At 38.5% G+C, this 20,972-nt stretch overlaps 1 protein-coding gene across 1 annotated transcript; it reads left to right on the forward strand.

Annotated features, from left to right (window-relative positions):
* Positions 1 to 6,738: 6,738 nt before the first annotated feature.
* Positions 6,739 to 19,133, forward strand: LOC135480535 (70 kDa neurofilament protein-like). The gene is made up of 12 exons (XM_064760390.1): positions 6,739 to 6,783; positions 7,339 to 7,808; positions 9,997 to 10,183; positions 10,646 to 10,741; positions 11,004 to 11,165; positions 11,784 to 11,909; positions 12,552 to 12,772; positions 13,369 to 13,496; positions 16,119 to 16,261; positions 16,777 to 16,883; positions 17,757 to 17,867; positions 18,551 to 19,133. The coding sequence occupies exons 2-10, from the start codon at positions 7,354 to 7,356 to the stop codon at positions 16,855 to 16,857; spliced, it is 1,599 nt and encodes a 532-aa protein (XP_064616460.1). The 5' UTR covers positions 6,739 to 6,783; positions 7,339 to 7,353; the 3' UTR covers positions 16,858 to 16,883; positions 17,757 to 17,867; positions 18,551 to 19,133.
* Positions 19,134 to 20,972: the final 1,839 nt, after the last annotated feature.

Consider the following 20,972-nt stretch of genomic DNA (forward strand, 5'->3'; position numbering starts at 1 on the left):
ACTGAAAAATTGTTAAGTACGACGTTAAACCCCAAGCACTCACTCACCCACCCTTGTCCCTCCATTCCACTTATGCCTACATTCTGTTTCGACTTTTCTACTCTAATTTTTCAAATCGTAGGCATAAGTGCAATAAAGTATTGAACGATGATATCTTAGCGGTTTTAATCACTTCCAAATCTTGCATGTTGAGCCATAGTGAGATATGATAATCCTAAACGTGATGGCGTTAAAGAACTAAATGACGCGATGACGAAACATTGACAGTTTAATCGGCATTGTGACCAGGTCACAGAAACTGTTCATGAAAAGGGCGAAGCAAGTATTTTTAAGGGTAAACTGAAAATAATTTTACGTGGTGTATTGCATGATGTAGTTCGTTATATAATATAAATAATAAATATTATTATTATTATTATTCATTTTTTATTTATTTATGTACTCCCAGTGATGATATCGTAGAATTTATAGAAATATTAAATGATGTATGTATTACACATATATGTCCAAAACACTATTAAGACCACAATCATTTTATTTATCTTCAAACAGAGTTATCCAAACGTTTGGTAATATAAACTTTGCTTACCGTTAGTTTCCTCATTGCTAGGTTTGATGCCGTACCAACTGTAGGCCGCCATTGCGATGAACGTCAGAAATATCATGATGCTGTGTAAATAGAAAGAGATATGATTACACATTGAAAACTGTAAGCTAATGAGACGTAATGATTATGTTTGATTTAAATATTAATAAGCTAACGTGGAGCTATGTATACTAATATACATGTATAACAAAACGTAACTGACAAGCTTAAGTTCTTTCGTAAGACATGTTATCTCACTAATATCTCTCAAATATTAATGTTTTCAACATGTGTATTTGTTTTCTTACATCTGATTAAAGTAAATGAAAGCTAAAATATGAAGTAAGGTTCATCATACAGACAACTATGCCTAAAAATACTTTCGTTTACTTTTTCAGATTTTTAAAAGGGTGTTTAAGAAAGGCATTCAAATATTGAAATACTATGGTGGGCTTTATGAGCAGTACTGATGGTATCTAGGAAAGCTGACGTCACATTGTCTGTTTTTCCTGGCGTTCACCAGAAGAAAGGAATTTTTGACAACATTAGTTCAGTAATCTTTTACTGATGGGGCAAACGAGCTGTTCAAACATTCACTGGCGTGATTAGAGTTATGAAAACTTCCTGTGACGTCAGAGTTCCTAAACTATGATAGTACTGTCCATAAAGCCTATCTTAGAATTCAAATGTTTCAACACTTTTAACTCTGTTCACAAAAATCTAAAAAAAAAAAAAATGAATGAAAGTATATGTAAGTGCATGTTATGTTATGTGGTCTGTTTAGTGATGCCTACTTCTTTTTTTAGAAGTCTTTTCCTCAACCTTTCCTCAAATATTCAACTTTTATGTTGGTGCGCGAGAAGAGCCTTTAAAAAGGTATGTCGTTCATCAGCGCTTGACACACAGTTACAATGTTTAAGTCTATTCTCCACTGTTATAATATTTAAGAGGTAGGAAGTCAATTTGCATGGGAAATACAGCTCAGATAGTTCCACATACAGAGTTAAGTCGAACATCCATAGTATGACCATCAAGAACTACTGTGTATTTCTACATTAGTCCAGCTTGACAGAATCCAGACTTACCTGAATAGACAACGTGTCTGTGCGATGCTATGACCGAAGAACGTATGCTTTATCGATGGTAACGTCACAATCAACGACGTCACGTGTCCGTTGCTACGATATCCATGCGTCACCCTCCGGAAATAATCGACGTACTCATCGTTCCGTCTCGTTAAAAACGTCGTCTATATTCATCGATACAATGGGGGGTATATCTTAATTGTAACGTTTACAATGTTACAACGTTTAAGTTTCCAGTGTAACGTCGTACCGTGTTCACTATGACGTCATCATTATGAGCTGGGAAAGGAACATTTAACATCAATAAAATGATATCCAGCAGGTCCTGATGCCGGGCGCTTGACAGGTCTTCGTTTTAAAGCAAGCGTCAGTTTATTTATCCCATGCAGACAGAAATTTTATATAACTGCTACACAACATGGCAGGATTGACAACAAAACTATAAAATGAAGCCGAAATATCTCCATGTAACCTTGAAATGTAACATGAACATTTGACACTCTCTTTAATTACAATAACGAAGTAATCCAGCTCAATCTATTGGCCAGTCATTCTCAAAGATTATTCACAGCTGACATCAACACGCAAATAGGTTTAGGTTATCATAAATTTCTGCTGAATTAATACGTGCATGTTAACTTTGATAGCAAATTTTATCTGATTTCTAACGTCTAATTTCCCAGGTGAAGAATGGGTTTGCTCTCGTCCGTCCGCCAGGACATCACGCCGAAAAAGACAAAAATCAGGGATTCTGTTACTTTAACAAAACATCGCCATAGCAACCAGGTACATACAAAGCAAATACTCATAAAACAAATTATGGTGGGAAGTAACCAGGCAGAGCCCGGGGAAGCCCACAACCATCCGCAGGTTGCTGTCTGACCCTAACAAGGACGGCTTCAGAGGAAGCCAGCATGAGCTGGACTTGAACTCCGTTTAAATATTCACACAGCCATTATAATATTCTTTATAATATTCTTTATAATATTCCTGGCAGGCAAATATTTCAACATTAACATTCCATGGAGTGGTGACAAGATGGGAAATGCCGAATACTTGGCTGCGTTTAACCAAATTGTAGTGCCAGTGGCGAAAGCTTTTCAAGCGGACATTCTCCTAGTATCGGCTGGTTTCGACGCCGCGGAACGTGATCTTTTAGGAGAGTAACACTTAATATCGGATGCGTATAGTCACATGGCAGGTGATTTGATGGCTCTAGGTAATGCCTCGAAGGAGGATATAATATTAAAATAAATAGTCAGCACAGGTAGTCACGATGTATATAATTTTTTAGTCAAAATGTTATCATTTAGAAATTTCAGAACATATACTTTAGTCACGAAGTATACAATAGTGTAATCAAAATACAACCCGATCACACAAGCAGAATGCGGTCGCAATGTATATAATACAGTGCTGTCAGAATATAGTCATATGTTGAAGAAAAAATGAAGTCAGAACGATTGTATACATGATAGTGCAATGTGAACGTAGTTAGAATTTTGTCAGCAACTGAGATTTTGATTAACAACAACTTATAAACGAGCAGATCACGGAATTTGGGTACTGATTTTATTTGTTCGCTTGGAACATTTCTTGCGTCTTTCCTTTATCAGTTTAAACTGCTAACTATACTTCTGTTTGAATGAATACGTCCTAATTCCTACTTTATATACTGATTTCTTTGGTGATTTGTGTTGAACATTGAATTGGAAATTGAGCTTGCGGTTGTTGACCCTGAACGTCCATTCTGATTGACGGCTGGTACAGACGAACATCTGTTTTGTCGTATAGATGACCGTATCCCGGTTTCGCACAAACACCTGACTAAAAACGTCACGCCCTAAATGGGATATGTTACAGTTTGTATGTAGGCATCATGTTCGAACATAAATGTACACTCCCCCCCACCCCCCACCCCCCTACACACACACACACAAAGAAGAAGAAGGAAATGCCCTATATTTGTGCTGTATCACATAGTGGTGACGAATCGTTAAACACACTCATGGATTCCGAGTTCTACTCAACATTGGCGTTTGGGCCCAGAACAGGCTGGGCATAACATTTTATCCATGCCCGTTCATATTGTTTTTCTGCTAAGTTACTGACAGACTGACAGACGAAAAGTAAATGCGAACAAAAACATAATCTCCTTGCCGGAGGTATTAGTCTGCATTCGGACCCAGGAGTTTTTTGTTAATGGATTGTGAGATAGGACACAACTGCTGAGTATTGCCCCTTCGCCTACATTTGGTGAGCGTAAATATATCGGAATGCCTTCTAGTTTTGAATAACAATTAATATAGTCATTTCAGCTTTTATCAGTCTCTGTTTTGGTTGTTAACCTTCCCGAATGACATTTATATTTATTATACCTCATGAATATTCATAAAATTGTCTTCATATTTCATTGGTCAATCTGAGGTCTGTACCGTATGGTGGTTGATAGTGGCCATCTAGACCGTAGGTTGAAGTAGCCTGCTGAAAACAGTTACGGGCTCGCCTTCAGTGAAGCGATAAGGGAAAGATGAAGTTAAAAGTGTTAAAATACATGCAGTTAATATTGTTTTTGAATCATTATTTCCAGCTTTGTGTAAAGATTTTTTCTCCTCGTGTTTTCCACAGAATTCAACAACTGCAGTGTGTGGAATCCTTTTCAGAACGGCACAGTTGGCAGGTTTAACGACTGCAGGGGTGCCGTGTTAAGTACAGATGTAACGGAAGCAGCTTTCCAGAGCCAATGCTTGCAGTTGCATTTGGGAATATGCCTTCAGTTCGATTGGTAGATCACTGTGAGGATCCTAGTTCAAACCTCGGTATGGCCCGAATAATAAATCCTCCACCCGTTACTCACATACAGTTATGACTCAACACACTTCCAGCTTTATTTATGCCAATGTTCATTATTCAGCAACAGTCATAATCGGTATCTGTATAAAAATTGTACCTCATTTTTATTGCCTTTATATAACCCGCCATTCACATTATATCTTGCAATAATATGATTATTTAATTACCTTAACAACTAGCTGAAACACAAAATTTGGTTGTGGTGATAAACTAACATTAGCCCTAAGGTTTACAGACAATTTGAGCTGTGTGAAACACTAGTGTAGCGCTTGTTGAAAATGACTCATACCTGCCACACGGTATAAATCACATCCTTTGATTTGAATTCTGCAGCTATGATTAGTTACTAAGCCCATTTGAAGTATGCAGCTGTTGTGTACAAAAACCTCCACTGGAAAGGTGTGTGACGTCTCTGCATTGCCTACAGACAGTTTTTGACACTGGACGTACACTGCTCTTCCTGTGGTCACCAGGGATACTATGAATGGAAGGAAAGGAGTCTGTTTATTACGCCATAACAATTCCACTTCCGTGACAGTCTATACAGTACATGAAACAGATCATTCTTATTTATTTATAAATGTGAATTAAATTAATACTCTTTAAAATTAACTGACTCTATCTCTCGGAATGGTTGAAAAATCCTCTTCGACAATCTTGCGTCGCGGAGCTTTCCCTGTCCTTCCCATGGATCCTCTCCTAATGTGCTGGGAGTATGTACCCTCCCTCTTGTCACTTTTAATTTCCTTCCAGCGCCGCCGTGTGGGTAAATGACACCAACTAGAGCACGGAGGAAATCACTGTCCTGCAGAGAATGATGTCGGGCTAACTTTGCTAAAAAAACCGTTGCCGTAGACACCTCTGCTGGTTTAACTCCTTGCTACCCTATTGGTCAAGTATCCGTGTTCAATCCTGGATCGGGTCACACCTAAAACCTCAAAAGAGGAAGTTGTAGCTTCCTCGTTTGGCGTTCAGCATTAGGGGAAGTGTAACGACTGGATGACCCGTATCAGTATAATGGCTCGGGTGAGATGGCTTACTTGCCTTCGGCAAGTCGTCTCAGTGAAGTAGCACAAGATAGAAGAGCGGTGGAAATCCGCTCTGAGACAAGGAGGGACATTATATAAGCTTTACGGACTCCTTCGTCGTCATATGACTTAAAGGAGAAGAAAATTTGAATATCAATCAAATACCATTGAAAAGAGTATGCATTTCCTTGCAGGTGCATGCCATAAAAATTCTAATATGTACCTCAAGTTGATAAATTATAAATAAAGTCAACGCCAAAATCCTCTGTGGGCGACTCCATTTTGCCCTTAATCGCCGAAATGCAGTTCGTACATTTCCGGTACAACTCTTCTTCCCAGAGGGTAGCGAACAGTACAGTTCGTTTTCCGCTTGAAGATCGGGAAACCGGAATGTTGGACGTAGGTTCCGAGTTTACACGAACAAACCAGCAGCTTTAACGACTCTTAATGGCTGAGAGGCCACACACCCCCAGCATAAATTACAGGGTGTTAAAGATGGAGGACGCGATGGCACCACCAGATAGAAAAAAATGTGCTCTTTTCAGCCTACAGTGGCATGTTTTTAAGTTTTCTTCTCCTTTGAAACCCCAAGAACTCAAGCACTCATTGGTCAAGAATCGATCAGATTTAGCGTGAGGTGACTCGTATTTCAGAAAATAATTCACCGAGGAAAATAAGTCACCGAAGAAAAAGAGTGACCGAGAACAACCCCTTTCCTCAAAATGTCTTGACCACTGAATCAACTGGTGTCTTGGTGCGTCGTGAAACACAACAAATGGGTTCTGACCTAACGATTTTTGTCAAACATCTTATCCGTCCTGACTCTGCTTGTATGAACAAAATATTAGCGAAGAAAATGGGAAAGAAATAATCAATACGTATATCCTCAAAAACACGGTATGGGCGTCATCCCACTTGGAACTTGCGAGTATAAAACGTTTCTTTATCATCCCTTTTATAGCGTAACTATATAAATGGTGCTATTTCATTCGACTCCATTTAAGCCCGCGGTCAAAATATTACACTTATCGCTAACAGTAATCATAATAGCATATAGCCTGAAATTAGCTCCAAGCTGTGGCAATTGTTTGACACTGGATGTCATTAACTGAGGTAAGGATCATTACCGAGTGTGGGTTATATCTGGGTTGTCGCTGGGGACGGGGCCGCACACCGTAGAGGACCGTGTCAGCAGCAGTGCCTTGTTTCGTTCCTCCTTGGTGCAACAGCTGTAAGTTACCTATCTTACCTAAAACACTTATTTTAAGAAATTTTGCAACAGTAAAAATAGTTTATTTTTCTTATACGTGACATATATTTAAAGAATGCAAAACTGAGACCAAACGAGAAATGGAGGTTTTTGCAAATTATGTGCATAAATTAGATAGAAAAAAACTTGTACTTGTGATAATAACAGAAAAATAATTTCATTAATATCACCATAATTCAACTATCAGTTCATGAATGAGTAGTTATATACTACCAAGAAATATCAGTGTTATGACTCACAACTTAACAGTAAGCGCTCCGGCCGTACGTTAAAAGGCCTGTCAGCAACTTGGGGGTGGTTGTGGGTTTTCCCCGAGCTCTGTCCGGTTTTCCTCTCACCATAATGCTAGTCGCCGTCGTATAAGTAAAATATTCTTGAGTACGCCTTAAAACATCAATCTCATAAATAAATAAATAAGCGTAACCATAGTTTTGCAAAATATATATGCATACAAAGAGCAAAACATGAATTACTGAATTTGAACATTTTTTCCTTTGCAAAATTGTCTCCGTGAAGAAAGTTTCAACAACGATGGATGTATCCAAACAAACTTCGAGCTCGAAAACCATCACAACATCAACGACCAAGAATGCATTTGTGCCAAGAAGTGCCGTGACGGTCAAAATGACGTCATCGAGTAACACGGTGCGCGGCATCGGGAAAAACTCCTCGCGGTCGTCTGCTCCACTGGTGTCGTCTGCAAAACAGAACAGGGAGAAGGAAAAGAAAGAGCTTCAGGATTTGAACCAGCGCTTTGCCAAATACATCGAAAAAGTTCGATTCCTCGAGGCCCAAAACAAAAAGCTGGTCAAGGAACTGGAGACGCTGCGAGGAAGCTGGGGTAAAGAAACCCGTGAAATCAAGGCAAGGTACCAGACCGAACTGGCAGAGTCCCGGGCGGAAGTTGACGACACCTTGCGGGCGAAAGCGCAACTGGAGATCAGGGTGCAATCAGTTCTCGAGGAGAAAGCTGACATTCAGAATGAGTAAGATTATTTAGTTTGTCAGAACTGACATTTGTAGTATGTAATAGGCCCATGTCATCATGACAAAATTCCCTGTGAAGTATTCTATGGGATTTATGTTAAAGTACAGAGTTGGTTACAAAAATGTTTTATAAATTTACATTTATTAGTTATTAGTTTATTTGATTGGTGTTTTACGCCATACCCTTTCCTCCCACCGTAATGTTGGCCGCCGTCGTATAAGTGAAATATTCTTGAGTACGGCGTAAAACACCAATCAAATAAATAAATAGATTACGCCATACCCAGGGAACTGGGTAGAACATGAGGGTATCACACGACCATTCGCAGGTTATGGCAAGACTTTCCCTCGAACGGCCGGAGAGGAAGCCAGCAAACGCTGGACTTGAACTCACCGCGACCGCACTGGTAGGAGGCTCCTGGGTCATAGCGCCGCGCTGGCCTTTTAATCCCCTCTGCCACGGAGGCCCCTAAATTTACAAAAAGATGAGTACATTATGCCATTTCTGCGATGTCCTGAAAAATGCGCGTATCGTCTTGCACTGAAGCCCCTTGCACTGACTATGGGGCAAATGCTCAATCGTGAACAAGTCAGGAGTCTTTTACTGAGGAAATTGTCAGCCAGTCAGTGTCGATTCTCTATCCCCTTTAGTCACTTTGTGCACTTCAGAGTAAAATACCTAGAACTAATAAGTACGGGTAAATATTCAATTGACCACCCCGTAGTTTGAATTTTCCTAACCCAACCGTCGCCATAATATTTCTGCAAAACTGACAATTTTATTCAAATCCAACCGAAGAATTGGGACATCTGTTATGGGTATACAGTTTTATCTCGTGTGTCACTTGAAAGCACACACTGTTGCCGACGGAAGTCATTCAGATGTTAAGGTATAATTAAAGATGTACAGTACAGGGTAGACCTGCATTAACATAGCTCTTGCTCATGACAAGTGAAAAACACTAGGTTGGCACCAGCTTATCTCTTCGTCGCCAAATAGTTATTCTATGTGGTTTTTAATTGTAATGACGCCCTTGTAATTACGTGGACGTTGCACAATGGCTATGTGAAATCAGCCTGTGACTCAACGCATGCGTGGTTATTGCTTTTAAGGGTAGAAGCGGATGTGTGAACTCTACAGTCCATCTATACACCACATGATCCGAGACTAAAGACATATTCTGAATGACGGAGAATGTCAGAGCATGGTGACCTAGCCACGGGAAATTATCCTTGAAATTAACTCGTTAAAACAAATGCTGTTGTTATTTAGTAGGGCCTAAATATCACAGGTTGTCTAGAAGCTAAATGATCTCAACTTGAAACTGTACAAACTATATTAACTTTACCCTTTACCCAGCTTTACTCAGCTTTACCCAAACCTTTCCTTTACCTAACAAACCAACATTAGATCCACTTAATAAAGTTTATGTGAAGCGTAATAATTGCTCTTTAAGATTATTTAATTTAAAAGTGTCACAAAATATTAGCTTACTTAGGCCAGCTATTTATAAATGTACCTCCGTACATTTAATACGCAATATCTTGAGAACAAGCCTATACCTGTTGAAATTTTACATTTATTTTTGTTCTTTTTGAAAAGGGAAAAGATGCAAATCTTTATATCAAACAAATTCATTGTAGTTTATAAAAGTCGAGTGAAAACCTGACTGAAGTAATTTAGTTGAGATATTTCTGGTCTGTAGACTTGTCCCACTTTTACATGGCTACAAAACAGCTTTTAAGTTATTTTTTGTGTTGGTATAAAAGGACTGTTTCTATATATGGCGATAAAGGCTGTAAAATACGTCAATTTTTAGGTCGATGTAATCTTTTGGTCGATGTAATCTTTTGTTCTTTTTGTTTTTCCAAAAAATAGCTAAGCACCAAATATATTCCATTCACTGGCAATGGCCTGTGTTCAGATTCACTTCATCGTAGTGGGATTCCTAGGGCTCCATCCGGGTTCCTGACCACCATAGTATAAGTTACATATGTTTTGTACGGTGACAAAGATAAATAAAAAAACAATAGATAAATAAATGACCATAACATTCTGTATAACCGCTTACAGATAGTACACAAATCTTGCAGAGTTTTTGAGATATTGTATGGCTACTTAATTACCAGATTCCTTGTCGCTAGAACTTTAACCACCATTCATGTTGTTTTGCTGTTGTCTCACAGCTTCATCAGTCTCAAGAAAGACTTCGAAAAACTGACCAAGACTTTGCAGGAAGAGCACAACCAGCTAGCGGACTATGAGTCGGAAGTCGGTCTCATGCGTAGGCGCGTTGGTTTCCTCGACGAAGAAAACACCCGGCTGAAGAAGAAAACTACCGAGCAATCTGATGAGATTACCAAGTTACGGGCCGTAAGAAAATAACGGTTTCTTCTTCTCATTTTTTATCGAGAATGTCGCTTACTAAACAACGTACATTTCATTTCTGTGGTTGTCATAATTTAGACTCGGATCCAGATTGGACACGAGTTCATATTTTTCTATCAGCTTGAAATAGTTCTTGTAGTAGAGTATTGTCCCCTAGTTGGAATTCATCATGCTTTCATGGGCTACCTCTATGTAATTGGTTAATTTGTACAAATTTAGCTTTGGTGAAGGGTTGTTCTATAAAAGTGTCTGCTGTTATATTTTGTATCATTGATGTGGTAGATCCTATTGGATGTCATGATCCCTGTTTTTGTTACTTCACATAAAAGTGAAATGTTCTTGAGTGCAGCATAAAATAAACATTTAGTAAAGCTGCATGTTTCCAACCTAAGTCTAATGCTATTCTAATTCCAACTGGTTCTGTATTTAAAAAAATGCTGACTGTAGCTTGTGGACAGTGAACAGCTTGGGAGAGTCCATGCGGAAAATAGGGTCCGCAGTTTGGAGGAAGAGTTGGAATTCCTGAAATCAGTTCATGACCAGGTAGGGTACACCTTCATCAGGATAAGCATCTTAAAAAACTATTCCATGTACATATTAGCATTCTTTTATGAAGGTGCTTTATGCGGAGCGCCTTTTAAGAATGCGAGTTGTATCTTATGCTGCTGTGTCTTGTCCAGTCCGCCATACTGGAAGGTCGTCATTTTGCTATTAGACATAATTACCGGCCAGATTTGTGTGACCAGAGTGAATAATGGTTTCAAACTTCAGCGAAGCATTTTCGAAGATATTTTGAAACTTCCAGGAAATGAAGGAGCTAGGTGCTCTGGCGTACCGAGATACGACGGCTGAGAACCGTGAGTACTGGAAGAGTGAGCTGGCCGTGGCTATCCGGGATCTACAGGCAGAGTACGAGACCAAGGTCGACATGATCAAAGCCGAACTGGAGACCAACTATACGTCCAAGGTGAAGCTGTACTCTATTCAACAGCCCTCTTCTAACTCACAAATACACTTTAGATCCCTTGTGTGAGAAAGACCCGACATAACTGTGCGGTGAAACTAACAGGGTCATGTTTATGCAGAAAAAAATGCATAAGGATTAACTGGATAGCATCATTAACAAGATGGCTGCTTTGTGAAAGCATAGATACCTGTTGAATGGCTGGTACGGCTTTTTGGTTCACATCATCTGAGTGACTCTGTTTATGGAAAACTATGGTACTGTGGTACAGTTGACAACAACGTCTTATGTGTAGACTCAAAAGTGTAAAATGCTAATGAAAGATTTGATTTTGTCTTCCATTAGATCGTTTCCAATCTTAACGCCAGTGAGTTTGCTGATTGTGTTGTTCTGTGCAATAATTACTCAGGTTAATATATGTTGTGAAAATTGATTCATTTTTGTGACATTATTGAATTCTGACCTGATCTGATGAACATCTTCATTTTTTTTTGATCAGATACAAAATCTTTAATGTGTGCTCTGTTGCTGCAATCAGATTGATAATAAAAGCAACATATGCACGTCTAAATAAATCGTCAACTGTTTCCCATTTCATAACGACGTTGTATTACTACATAGATCTCGCAGATACAGTCCGGCAATGTACGCTCTACACTCGAGGTGGAACAGAGCAAAGAGGAAACCAAGAAGTCACGCGACCGCCTACAAACGCTGCGCAGCCAACTTCTGGACCTTGAGAGACAGGCATGTTTTAATATCTTTTCCTTTTGAAATAGAAAATTCAATAAAATCAGGATTATTTAGACACGTGTTTCGGAATGTATGCTATTACTTCTTGCATGACTAATCCTAAGTCTTGGAGGTCACCGCCAACATTTGATAAAATATCGTCCATTTAGGGAACATAAAAGGGCAAAAGGGATAAAATGAAACAAGAACGTTCAGTGGTTTACAGCATTAACAGCAATCCAGTTATTTGCTATTATCCAGTAGCAGCTAAAGATGCTTGCCTTTCAATCGCTGGAACACATGAGGTGCCGGTTTGTGGAGTCTTGGTGACTATAACTTTTGCAAATTTTAGCTTTCAGTGAAGAACCTTAACATGTCGCGCCACAGATATTCTCGCACCACATTAGTGGGAGAGTCTCCCACGAGTATCTGTGCGCGACATGTGGAGAAGCTTGTCGATAACTAGCTGAAGTCAGGACTCCATTTTTCTGTCGCTCATAAAACTGACAGTCATCGTATACTAGTAAATGAAAATTTTTTGAGTATTTGTTAAAGAATATTAAGTGAAATAGATAATAAATAACAGCAATCCAGGGCCACATGAAACAATAGCTTGCAGAGTTTGTATTCGATGTTTTTCCAAATATCTATGTGCAGGTGGGTCACTGGAAATCGCTGTACGAGGACAAGATGACAGAGTTCGAGGAGAGCGAGAGAAACTGGGACATGCAGATGACTCAGTTACAGACAAACTATGCTGAACTGGAGGAAGAGCTGGAACTTGTCCGTGCCGAGCTGGACGAGATCCTGGACGCCAAACTTAGCATGGAGCTAGAGATAGCGGCGTACAGGCGCCTGCTGGAGGGTGACCAAAGTAGGTACGTAGAGGTACCTGACTTTTACTAGTCTTTACATCAAATCAACCATTCTCTGCTTTCATCGAAACTCTCTTTCTGTCTTCGCATCAGCCATTTATAGTGTGGTGCCACACTAAGATGAATCAAGGGGTTCCTCTACGTGTATGTGAACAACATTAATCAATAAAATTGAAATGAAATTTGCACTAATTTCATTGATGAATCAGTAGTATTAAGCGCTAACTTAAAAATACTATAACTCTTTACTAATTTAGAGTAAAATTGAAACCTAAAATTACAAATACAGTTTCTTTTTGTGTCTTTTATCATTGTTTTTAAACCTCAGCCGTCTATGCAAATTGTAAATACTGTAGACTTAAATGCTAAATTACAAATTTTGAAACTGTTTAATGATTTTATGTGAAGTTTAAACCTAAAGTGTTACACCCTATTTGGTTTGGTATTTTGTATCATTGTTTTTGTACTTTAACTTCCTGTGATAATTATTTTTTTCTTTGCATGACATATATTTGTTTTTCTATCTGATTTCATTTAAGACGTAAAATGCAGCCACGATGCATTTTTTGGTTTCATGTCGCGTTTGTTGTTGTTGTCAGTCTTCGTCGGTGTGTTGACGACTGGATGAAAGTGGAGAAAGGCGAAACTCAGTCCGAGGGATCCATCTTTGGAAAAATTATCCATCAAGTGAAGGATTTCGTGCACCCGGACGACAAACAATCTTCAGGTACCGGGTATAATGTGACTGTTATAATGATTTCATACACCTGGACGACAAACAGTCTTCAGGTACAGGGTATAATATGACTGTTATAATGATTTCATACACCTGGACGACAACCAATCTTCAGGTACAGGGTATAATATGACTGTTACAATGATTTCATACATCTGGACGACAACCAGTCTTCAGGTACAGGGTATAATGTGACTGTTACAATGATTTCATACACCTGGACGACAACCAATCTTCAGGTACAGGGTATAATATGAGTGGTACAATGATTTCATTCACCCGAACGAACAATCTTCAGGTACAGGGTATAATGGGACCGTTATAATGATTTCATGCACCCGGACGACAAACAGTCTTCAGGTACAGGGACTAATATGACTGTTACAATAATTTCATACAACCGGACGACAACCAATCTTCAGGTACAGGGTATAATGTGACTGTTACAATGATTTGGTACACCCGGACGACAAACAATCTTCAGGTACAGGGTATAATGTGACTGTTACAATAATTCCGTACACCCGAACGACAAACAATCTTCAGGTATAGAGTATAATGTGACTGTTACAATAATTTCGTTAACCCAGACGACAAACAGTCTTCAGGTACAGGGTATAATATGAGTGGTACAATGATTTCATGCACAGGTACAGGATATAATGTGGGTGATACAATGGCAAGCACGGGTTTTAATTTAACAGAAATAAAACCCTTAAACCATATGTCTAATTGCATCGCTAACGTACCCCACATGAAGTTTAGAAAGCAAAGACCTACCTTCTTATTTCTGTGATGCTGCACAAACGAGAGGCAGGAGTTCAAAGTAAGGAAATCAGCTTGAAAGCCCATCTTATGTTGTCAGGTTTAGCCATGCAGACGCGAGTTATTTTCCATAACCCTTACGTTACCCGTCATCTTATGTTATCACGTTTAGCCATGCAGACGCGAGCTATTTTCCATAACCCTTATGTCACCCGTCATCTTATGTTGTCACGTTTAGCCACGCAGACGCGAGTTATTTTCCATAACCCTTATGTCACCCGTCATCTTATGTTGTCACGTTTAGCCATGCAGACACGAGTTATTTTCCATAACCCTTATGTCACCCGTCATCTTATGTTGTCACGTTTAGCCATGCAGACGCGAGCTATTTTCCATAACCCTTACGTCACCCGTCATCTTATGTTGTCACGTTTAGCCATGCAGACGCGAGCTATTTTCCATAACCCTTACGTCACCCGTCATCTTATGTTGTCACGCTTAGCCATGCAGACGCAAGTTATTTTCCATAACCCTTATGTCACCCGTTATCTTATGTTATCACGTTTAGCCATGCAGACGCGAGTAATTTTCCATAACCCTTACGTCACTCGAACCCTGCTTTATCTTTTAACCTTTTGAACCTGATGTACAAGTGTCACAACATCGTGTTTCCAGTTGGTCTAACGTGACGCATCCCCAGGTCTCGTAAGAATTCCTGATTAACAGTCGATTTATGCACGTCAGGAAACCTACAGATACATTTAAGGTTATTTTCACCCCTCTTCTTGTATAATTACGGTTATGTTAACTGATTCAAACACGTTTTGTGCTTATTTTGTCCTGCTAAGTGAAATTATGAATAAAATGTGATAAATGAAGTGTCTAATAAATAGTAAAATTATCTTAATAATGCCATTCCATTTTTATTTAACAACCGAGCTTGAACCAAACTTAAGGACATGACATGTCTTCCGCATGGCTCGCCCTTATCATCCCGGGATATCACAGAGACCTATACCGGATATTTTGGGCAGAGAACACACAAGCGCAAATTCAGCAGTATTTCTGCCTTTATCAATGCACGTGGTAGGCTTACAGTTCGAAATCTGTGGTAATGTTCCTGAAATCTATTAATCCGATTCTGTTGTAACTTCTTGAACTTTAGAAAATCATTTAGAACACTATAATCTGTATATGTACGTGTCTTGCATTTTCTGAAAGGCAATGATTTGAGACATTCTCAGTAAATACAGAAACTTGATTTGATTATCGATTGACCAAGAATTTCCGGTATAGCCGCTTATACACTTGTATAGTCTTGTAAAGGGAGATAACTGTGCGTGACATCAATTTTCTGCTTCAGCTTCAATCAACATTTGAAGCTCAAAATTTGGTTAATGCACAGATTACAATCGGAAAACCTCACCTCGACTAGGGCAGAGTGCCGTAAACTAACTGCCTAATTAAACTCTGGTTTTAGGTTCAGACAAACGAGAAATACTATAGTTACTTTTAAGCACTGACCCCAGGCTTAAAACTTACATTATTCTTTTTGAAATGATGCCGTGAGCAAATGTTGAATGTCTTGTTGAACTTGAGTCATATATTCTAAAATAAAAATGTTTTCTTTTTTTTTTCAAACAGTGACCCATAGCGGGTGCCGATGCTAACTTTTTTCTAACTAGCACGCACGGATTTGATTGTAAATAATTATTTCAGTATTTTCAAAGGACTGAATTGCGTGTCTGACTTTATCCAGGTATTGTATTACAATAGCTTAATTTCGTGGGACAAAACTTGTTTACTTTCTTAGTTTTACCTATGTTTATAATGTAATGAATTTTGCAGAAAGCAGCAAGTTCTCCAGTCAGCGCCTGGCCTCCGAGATGTCCATCAAAACCACTGTACATAAGACATCATCTGGCAATCTGTCAGTGGACGAGACCAGCCCGGATAACTCGTACGTTGTCATCAGGAACAAAGGAGAAAAGGTGACTGCCGTCTTCGGATCCTTTTCATCTTTACTTATTTCTTACTTTCCTTATTTCTTACTTTCATTTAAAACAACCAGAATTAAGAAGTTTATTTGTTACTAGTAGACACACTCACATTAACAAAAATTTCCAAAAGACGTACTACAGACAAATGACCTCTGACATTGAAACATAAAGTGTGAGGTCACAAGTTCGAATCCTGCTCGGGTTTGTTACGCTGTGGCTTAAATCAGGACTCCTGTCTCATGTATATCTAAATGGATAGATGTTATATGTGCCAAAGTTATACGACGGAGCCACAGTTTATGGTGAGAGGAAACCGGGCAGAACCCGGGGGAAACCCGGACCAACCACAGGACTATCCACAACTTTCCCACCTACCACCGGAGAGGAAGCCAGCATGAACCAGACTCATTACTCATCGGTAAGAGGCTCATTGGTCATTGTGCTATTTAGAGAATATAATAAACATTTTAAAGGCATCGTATTTTTAATTTCTTTTTTTTTTCTAGGCTGAGAAAATGGACGGTATCGTCCTTAGAAGGACTGTGGACGGGGAAGTGAGGACGTACATTTCAAATTCAAGAATCTGACTTTGAACCCGGGAAAGACAATTCGGGTAAACGTTTATGCCATGCAGAAGTTTAAAAAATGTCCGAATCGTTATATAATCATTGCAACGTTTGATATTTCCACGAATGTTGATGCAGTTGTGAATATTTGTAAAATCTTTGTGTATACGATTTATATTCTGAAACAAAGCTGATTGAATTTTGGTGCAAAATTTGACACTCATTTATTACTTGTCATTAAAATAAATTTATTATCAACAAACCACCTAATTTTTTTATCATTCCTAGTGTCCATACAGAAAATATGTTGAAGAAAAAGGCTTGTTATGTGTCCACGCCATGAATACTAAATCAAACACGATCTCTTAAAATGCTTTATTGTTTTTACAGTTATAAAGGATATCCGTACAAGGCCATTTTGTGTTGACACACTTCATACACGTGTTCAAACAACCTTAAATCAGAGTTAATTGTCTTTCTACAACCGTTAGGTAGTCTTTTCTTATATATGGTAATAGCTAACTTATTTACTGTTTATCCAAAATTGCTGTAATACACAAAACGAACCCCTTAAAATTAACAGAATGCTTTCTGATTGATGGCAGAATAGATTGCTAGCGGAACATCATATTTTGAAGAACATAATACCTCGTTACACAAACAAAAGACAATTCTGAAATATATAACACGGTAGTTTGTAGAAATTACAAAATCTATTCTAACATCACTTAAAAACCATAGTATTTAGTCTATTAAATAGATTATTTTAGAGTTTAACAGTTCACATGAATGAGGATGAGTATACTGTTTGATTTGTGAGTAGAACGGCTACCTGACTACACTTATCCAAACTGTTCATGGCCGTCAAGCTTCACGATCATAACACTTTGTGACATGAATATTTCTCTTCATGCCTGCAGATTGTGACGAAAAGCTTCAAAGGCAAAACCAACACGGACTACGTATTCGAAGGAGAAGCTGCTGGCATGGGTAGAAATGTCGTCTTGTCGCTCTTCAACGAAAAAGGGGAGGTAAGAAACTTAACAGGTATTTGCATACATGCTTTCCATGAGCAGAGAGAGATTCTCAGAGAGAAACCAGCTGCTTAATATGTGGACATGTAAACAGCCATTAGAATATGTCTTAGAAAGGATGTGTGGTAAATTTTTGACAACCATAAGTTTACAACCATTGTAAATCCCATGGTGTTTGATAAACAACCGGTACTTATTTAGTTAGTTATTTTGATTTGCATTTTACGCCAACTTCAAGAATATTTCACTTATACGACGGCGGCCAGCAATGCATGTGGTTGAACGAAAAACTGGACAGGTTCCCCCCGCCCTCCCCCCAAGGGAAACACACGACCATCCGCAGTTTACTGCCAAACCTTCCCATTTACACTACAGAGGAAGTCAGAATTGAGTTGAATTCAAAATCACAGTGACAGCATTGATGCGAGACTCCAGAGTGATCCTGCTGCGCGAGCACTCAAAGCAATCTGTCAAGAAGACCCCAAAACGTCGGGTGCAACTGGCGTAGATTCAGACTAGGGTTACTAGGGAATCGGGCTGAGACAGGTAGACACAGAAGATAAATACCTAAAAAATTGGATGTAAAGATTCAGCTTGGCTTCAGTACCCTGTTGTTTCGAAATTAGCCGTCAGGTATTCTACAGTTGTGTAGAAATTCATTTCTGTTTCTTGCATTTCAGGAGCAAGCTTCCCTGGTCATGAAGAACGTATATGGCTAGACTCTAACTTCCCGGCTCTGTTGTATGCACATCCAGGTCACTTTTTTGCGTTTAACATATATATTTTATTACCCAAAACATAGAAATGTCTCGATAAAAGATGCAGAACACAATAAAAACTAATTCACCTCAGTTTTGAATTAAGTCAAAATTTCGATGATTTTCACGGATGTATATGACTTAAAATTAGGAGCACTTGGATGTAACCAATATTATGTTCAGACAAATGTGTGGAAATCTGAAATTCTCCGCACGGTCATAAACTCTGTATACCTTTTGATGTTTTAAATTTTGATTTAATTAAAAAATTACTTTGCGGAATTGAGCCCAGTTCATGTTTATTAATCGAGGGTCAGCTACTTTTTCTGGTGTTTTATGTTTGGTGTTTTACGAATTAAGTTATACTACATCTTGAAGATTACATTTTAATGATAGGTCATCAAGGGAAAATGGATATAAAACATTCTAATGATATTCCGTGACTTATTCAACATTCCTGGTGCAGTAAAAAGATTCTGAATGGAAGTATTGTTTCCTTTTAATTACGCTTTATTAAATCTGTAAGAAACAGGCTGCGAGCGTGTTCACAACAGGTGATACAATTTTGACGTAGGATGTTCATAATCACTACATGAGAAACTGAATGCTTTTCCACTGATATTTGATTTAAATAAAATTTTCCTGATTTACTCCTCTTGTATATTGTGCCTTGGATGTGTTAGCTTTCTCCACATTGGGTGGAACACAAACCATTTTACGAAATGTTTTGTCCTTTTTCTAATTTGGGGAACTTTGAAACTGTTCCACTCGGATTGTGACTGGGTGAAGCGTCATGTGTTGGGTAATCGGATTAATATTTCACTGAGGCAGCAAATTAAAATTCTCTTTAACGTCCTGAAATTACCAGGCTAATTTCGATTGATTCGATCATTTTGTTCGTTAAAAATGGAACATAAATAAACACCAACCCGGCCATCATGAGTGCTATACTTTTGGTCTTACTACGGGTTGTCTTCGTTTCCGGTTATGTCAAGACGACGTTTCCCTGTAACATTGCTACTTAATTCATAATGCTGCCTCACAAATCACCATGTATAGATTTATTTATTTATTTCATTGGCGTATTACGCTGTACTCTAGAATATTTCACCTATACGACGGCAGCCAGCATTATGGTGGGAAGAAACCGGTACCATGTATAGATGACACAAGGCAACCTACCCACAGGAACGGTACATTAACACCGGACTGATCACTATGTTGTCCATCGCTCTACAAGTACATGCCAAGCGAGAAAGTATTAACAATGCCAAGAAGTTTTGATTTTGTTAATATTGTGGCGATTTTGCTAGAGACAGTATATGAGTTCATATAATTGCATGGGAGGTTAGGGGTTAATTTTCTGCCTTGTCCATAACGTAGACACAGGTTTTACCAGTAGAATGTAAATTTTTATGGGTTAGACATATCCTCAAATTAAATTAGAATTTTTGTGGAATATTTTGAAATATATATATGTTTTTTTTTTTTAACATATAGAGAGACAGGATATTTTGTGGGACTCATGAGAGCAAGTTGTTTTGGCGCCTTAATATAACTTTTGAAGGACACAGTTTCCGTGGACCCCTGTCCCTTCCAACGTAAGAATTTTAACATTTGATGACTTAATTAGAACACCATATTTCACGTATAATACACTGACATGTTGAAGGAGTTTCTCTCCAAGCTTGGTGATCAGATATTGTTTGACTAGGTTGCAAACAAGAGTTTTTTTTTTTTTTTTTTTTTTTAGCGACCTTAAGTTTGGCGAAACATCCGCCATTGTTAATATTTTGAAGTGACAAATTCGAGTAGAGTTTCCATTACTTTTGGACATATTCTTGCTGTAACAAACCACGTACGGCATCTTTCCAGTTAAAACAACATAGTACTCACTGACTGTGGCATGATTTTGGCATAAAACGTCCTTTATACCAAGTTTAAGACACTAAATCATTTTTTTGTGGTTGTTGTTGTTGCTTCGCCGCGCACGATCGTCGTTCACGGTGAACTGCCGCTAGACGAGGTTGTCTACTTTACGACATCTTTTAGTGTTAAACTCATATTGAAGAGTTTCAAAAGGGGCATTAACTTGTATTTGCGAAAGTAAATAGTTTCACTCCACAGGCTCATCTCCTTTCTACCTACAAGTTATTGTTCATCTTTCCATTATTAAGAAAAAGAAAGAAAAATGTGCCATGACATTTGATACGCATGTACATGTATAGTATTTCTATACACAGATGTTGTTACTTTGGTATTAGCCAATCAGTGCTCTGAGTACCATCCTTGGTACTCATGAATATTTATGAGCGTAGACTATAAATATCGGGCAAATTCCCAC

The sequence above is a fragment of the Liolophura sinensis genome, chromosome 13 (assembly GCF_032854445.1).
Source record: "Liolophura sinensis isolate JHLJ2023 chromosome 13, CUHK_Ljap_v2, whole genome shotgun sequence".
NCBI classification, from domain to species: Eukaryota; Metazoa; Mollusca; class Polyplacophora; order Chitonida; family Chitonidae; genus Liolophura; species Liolophura sinensis.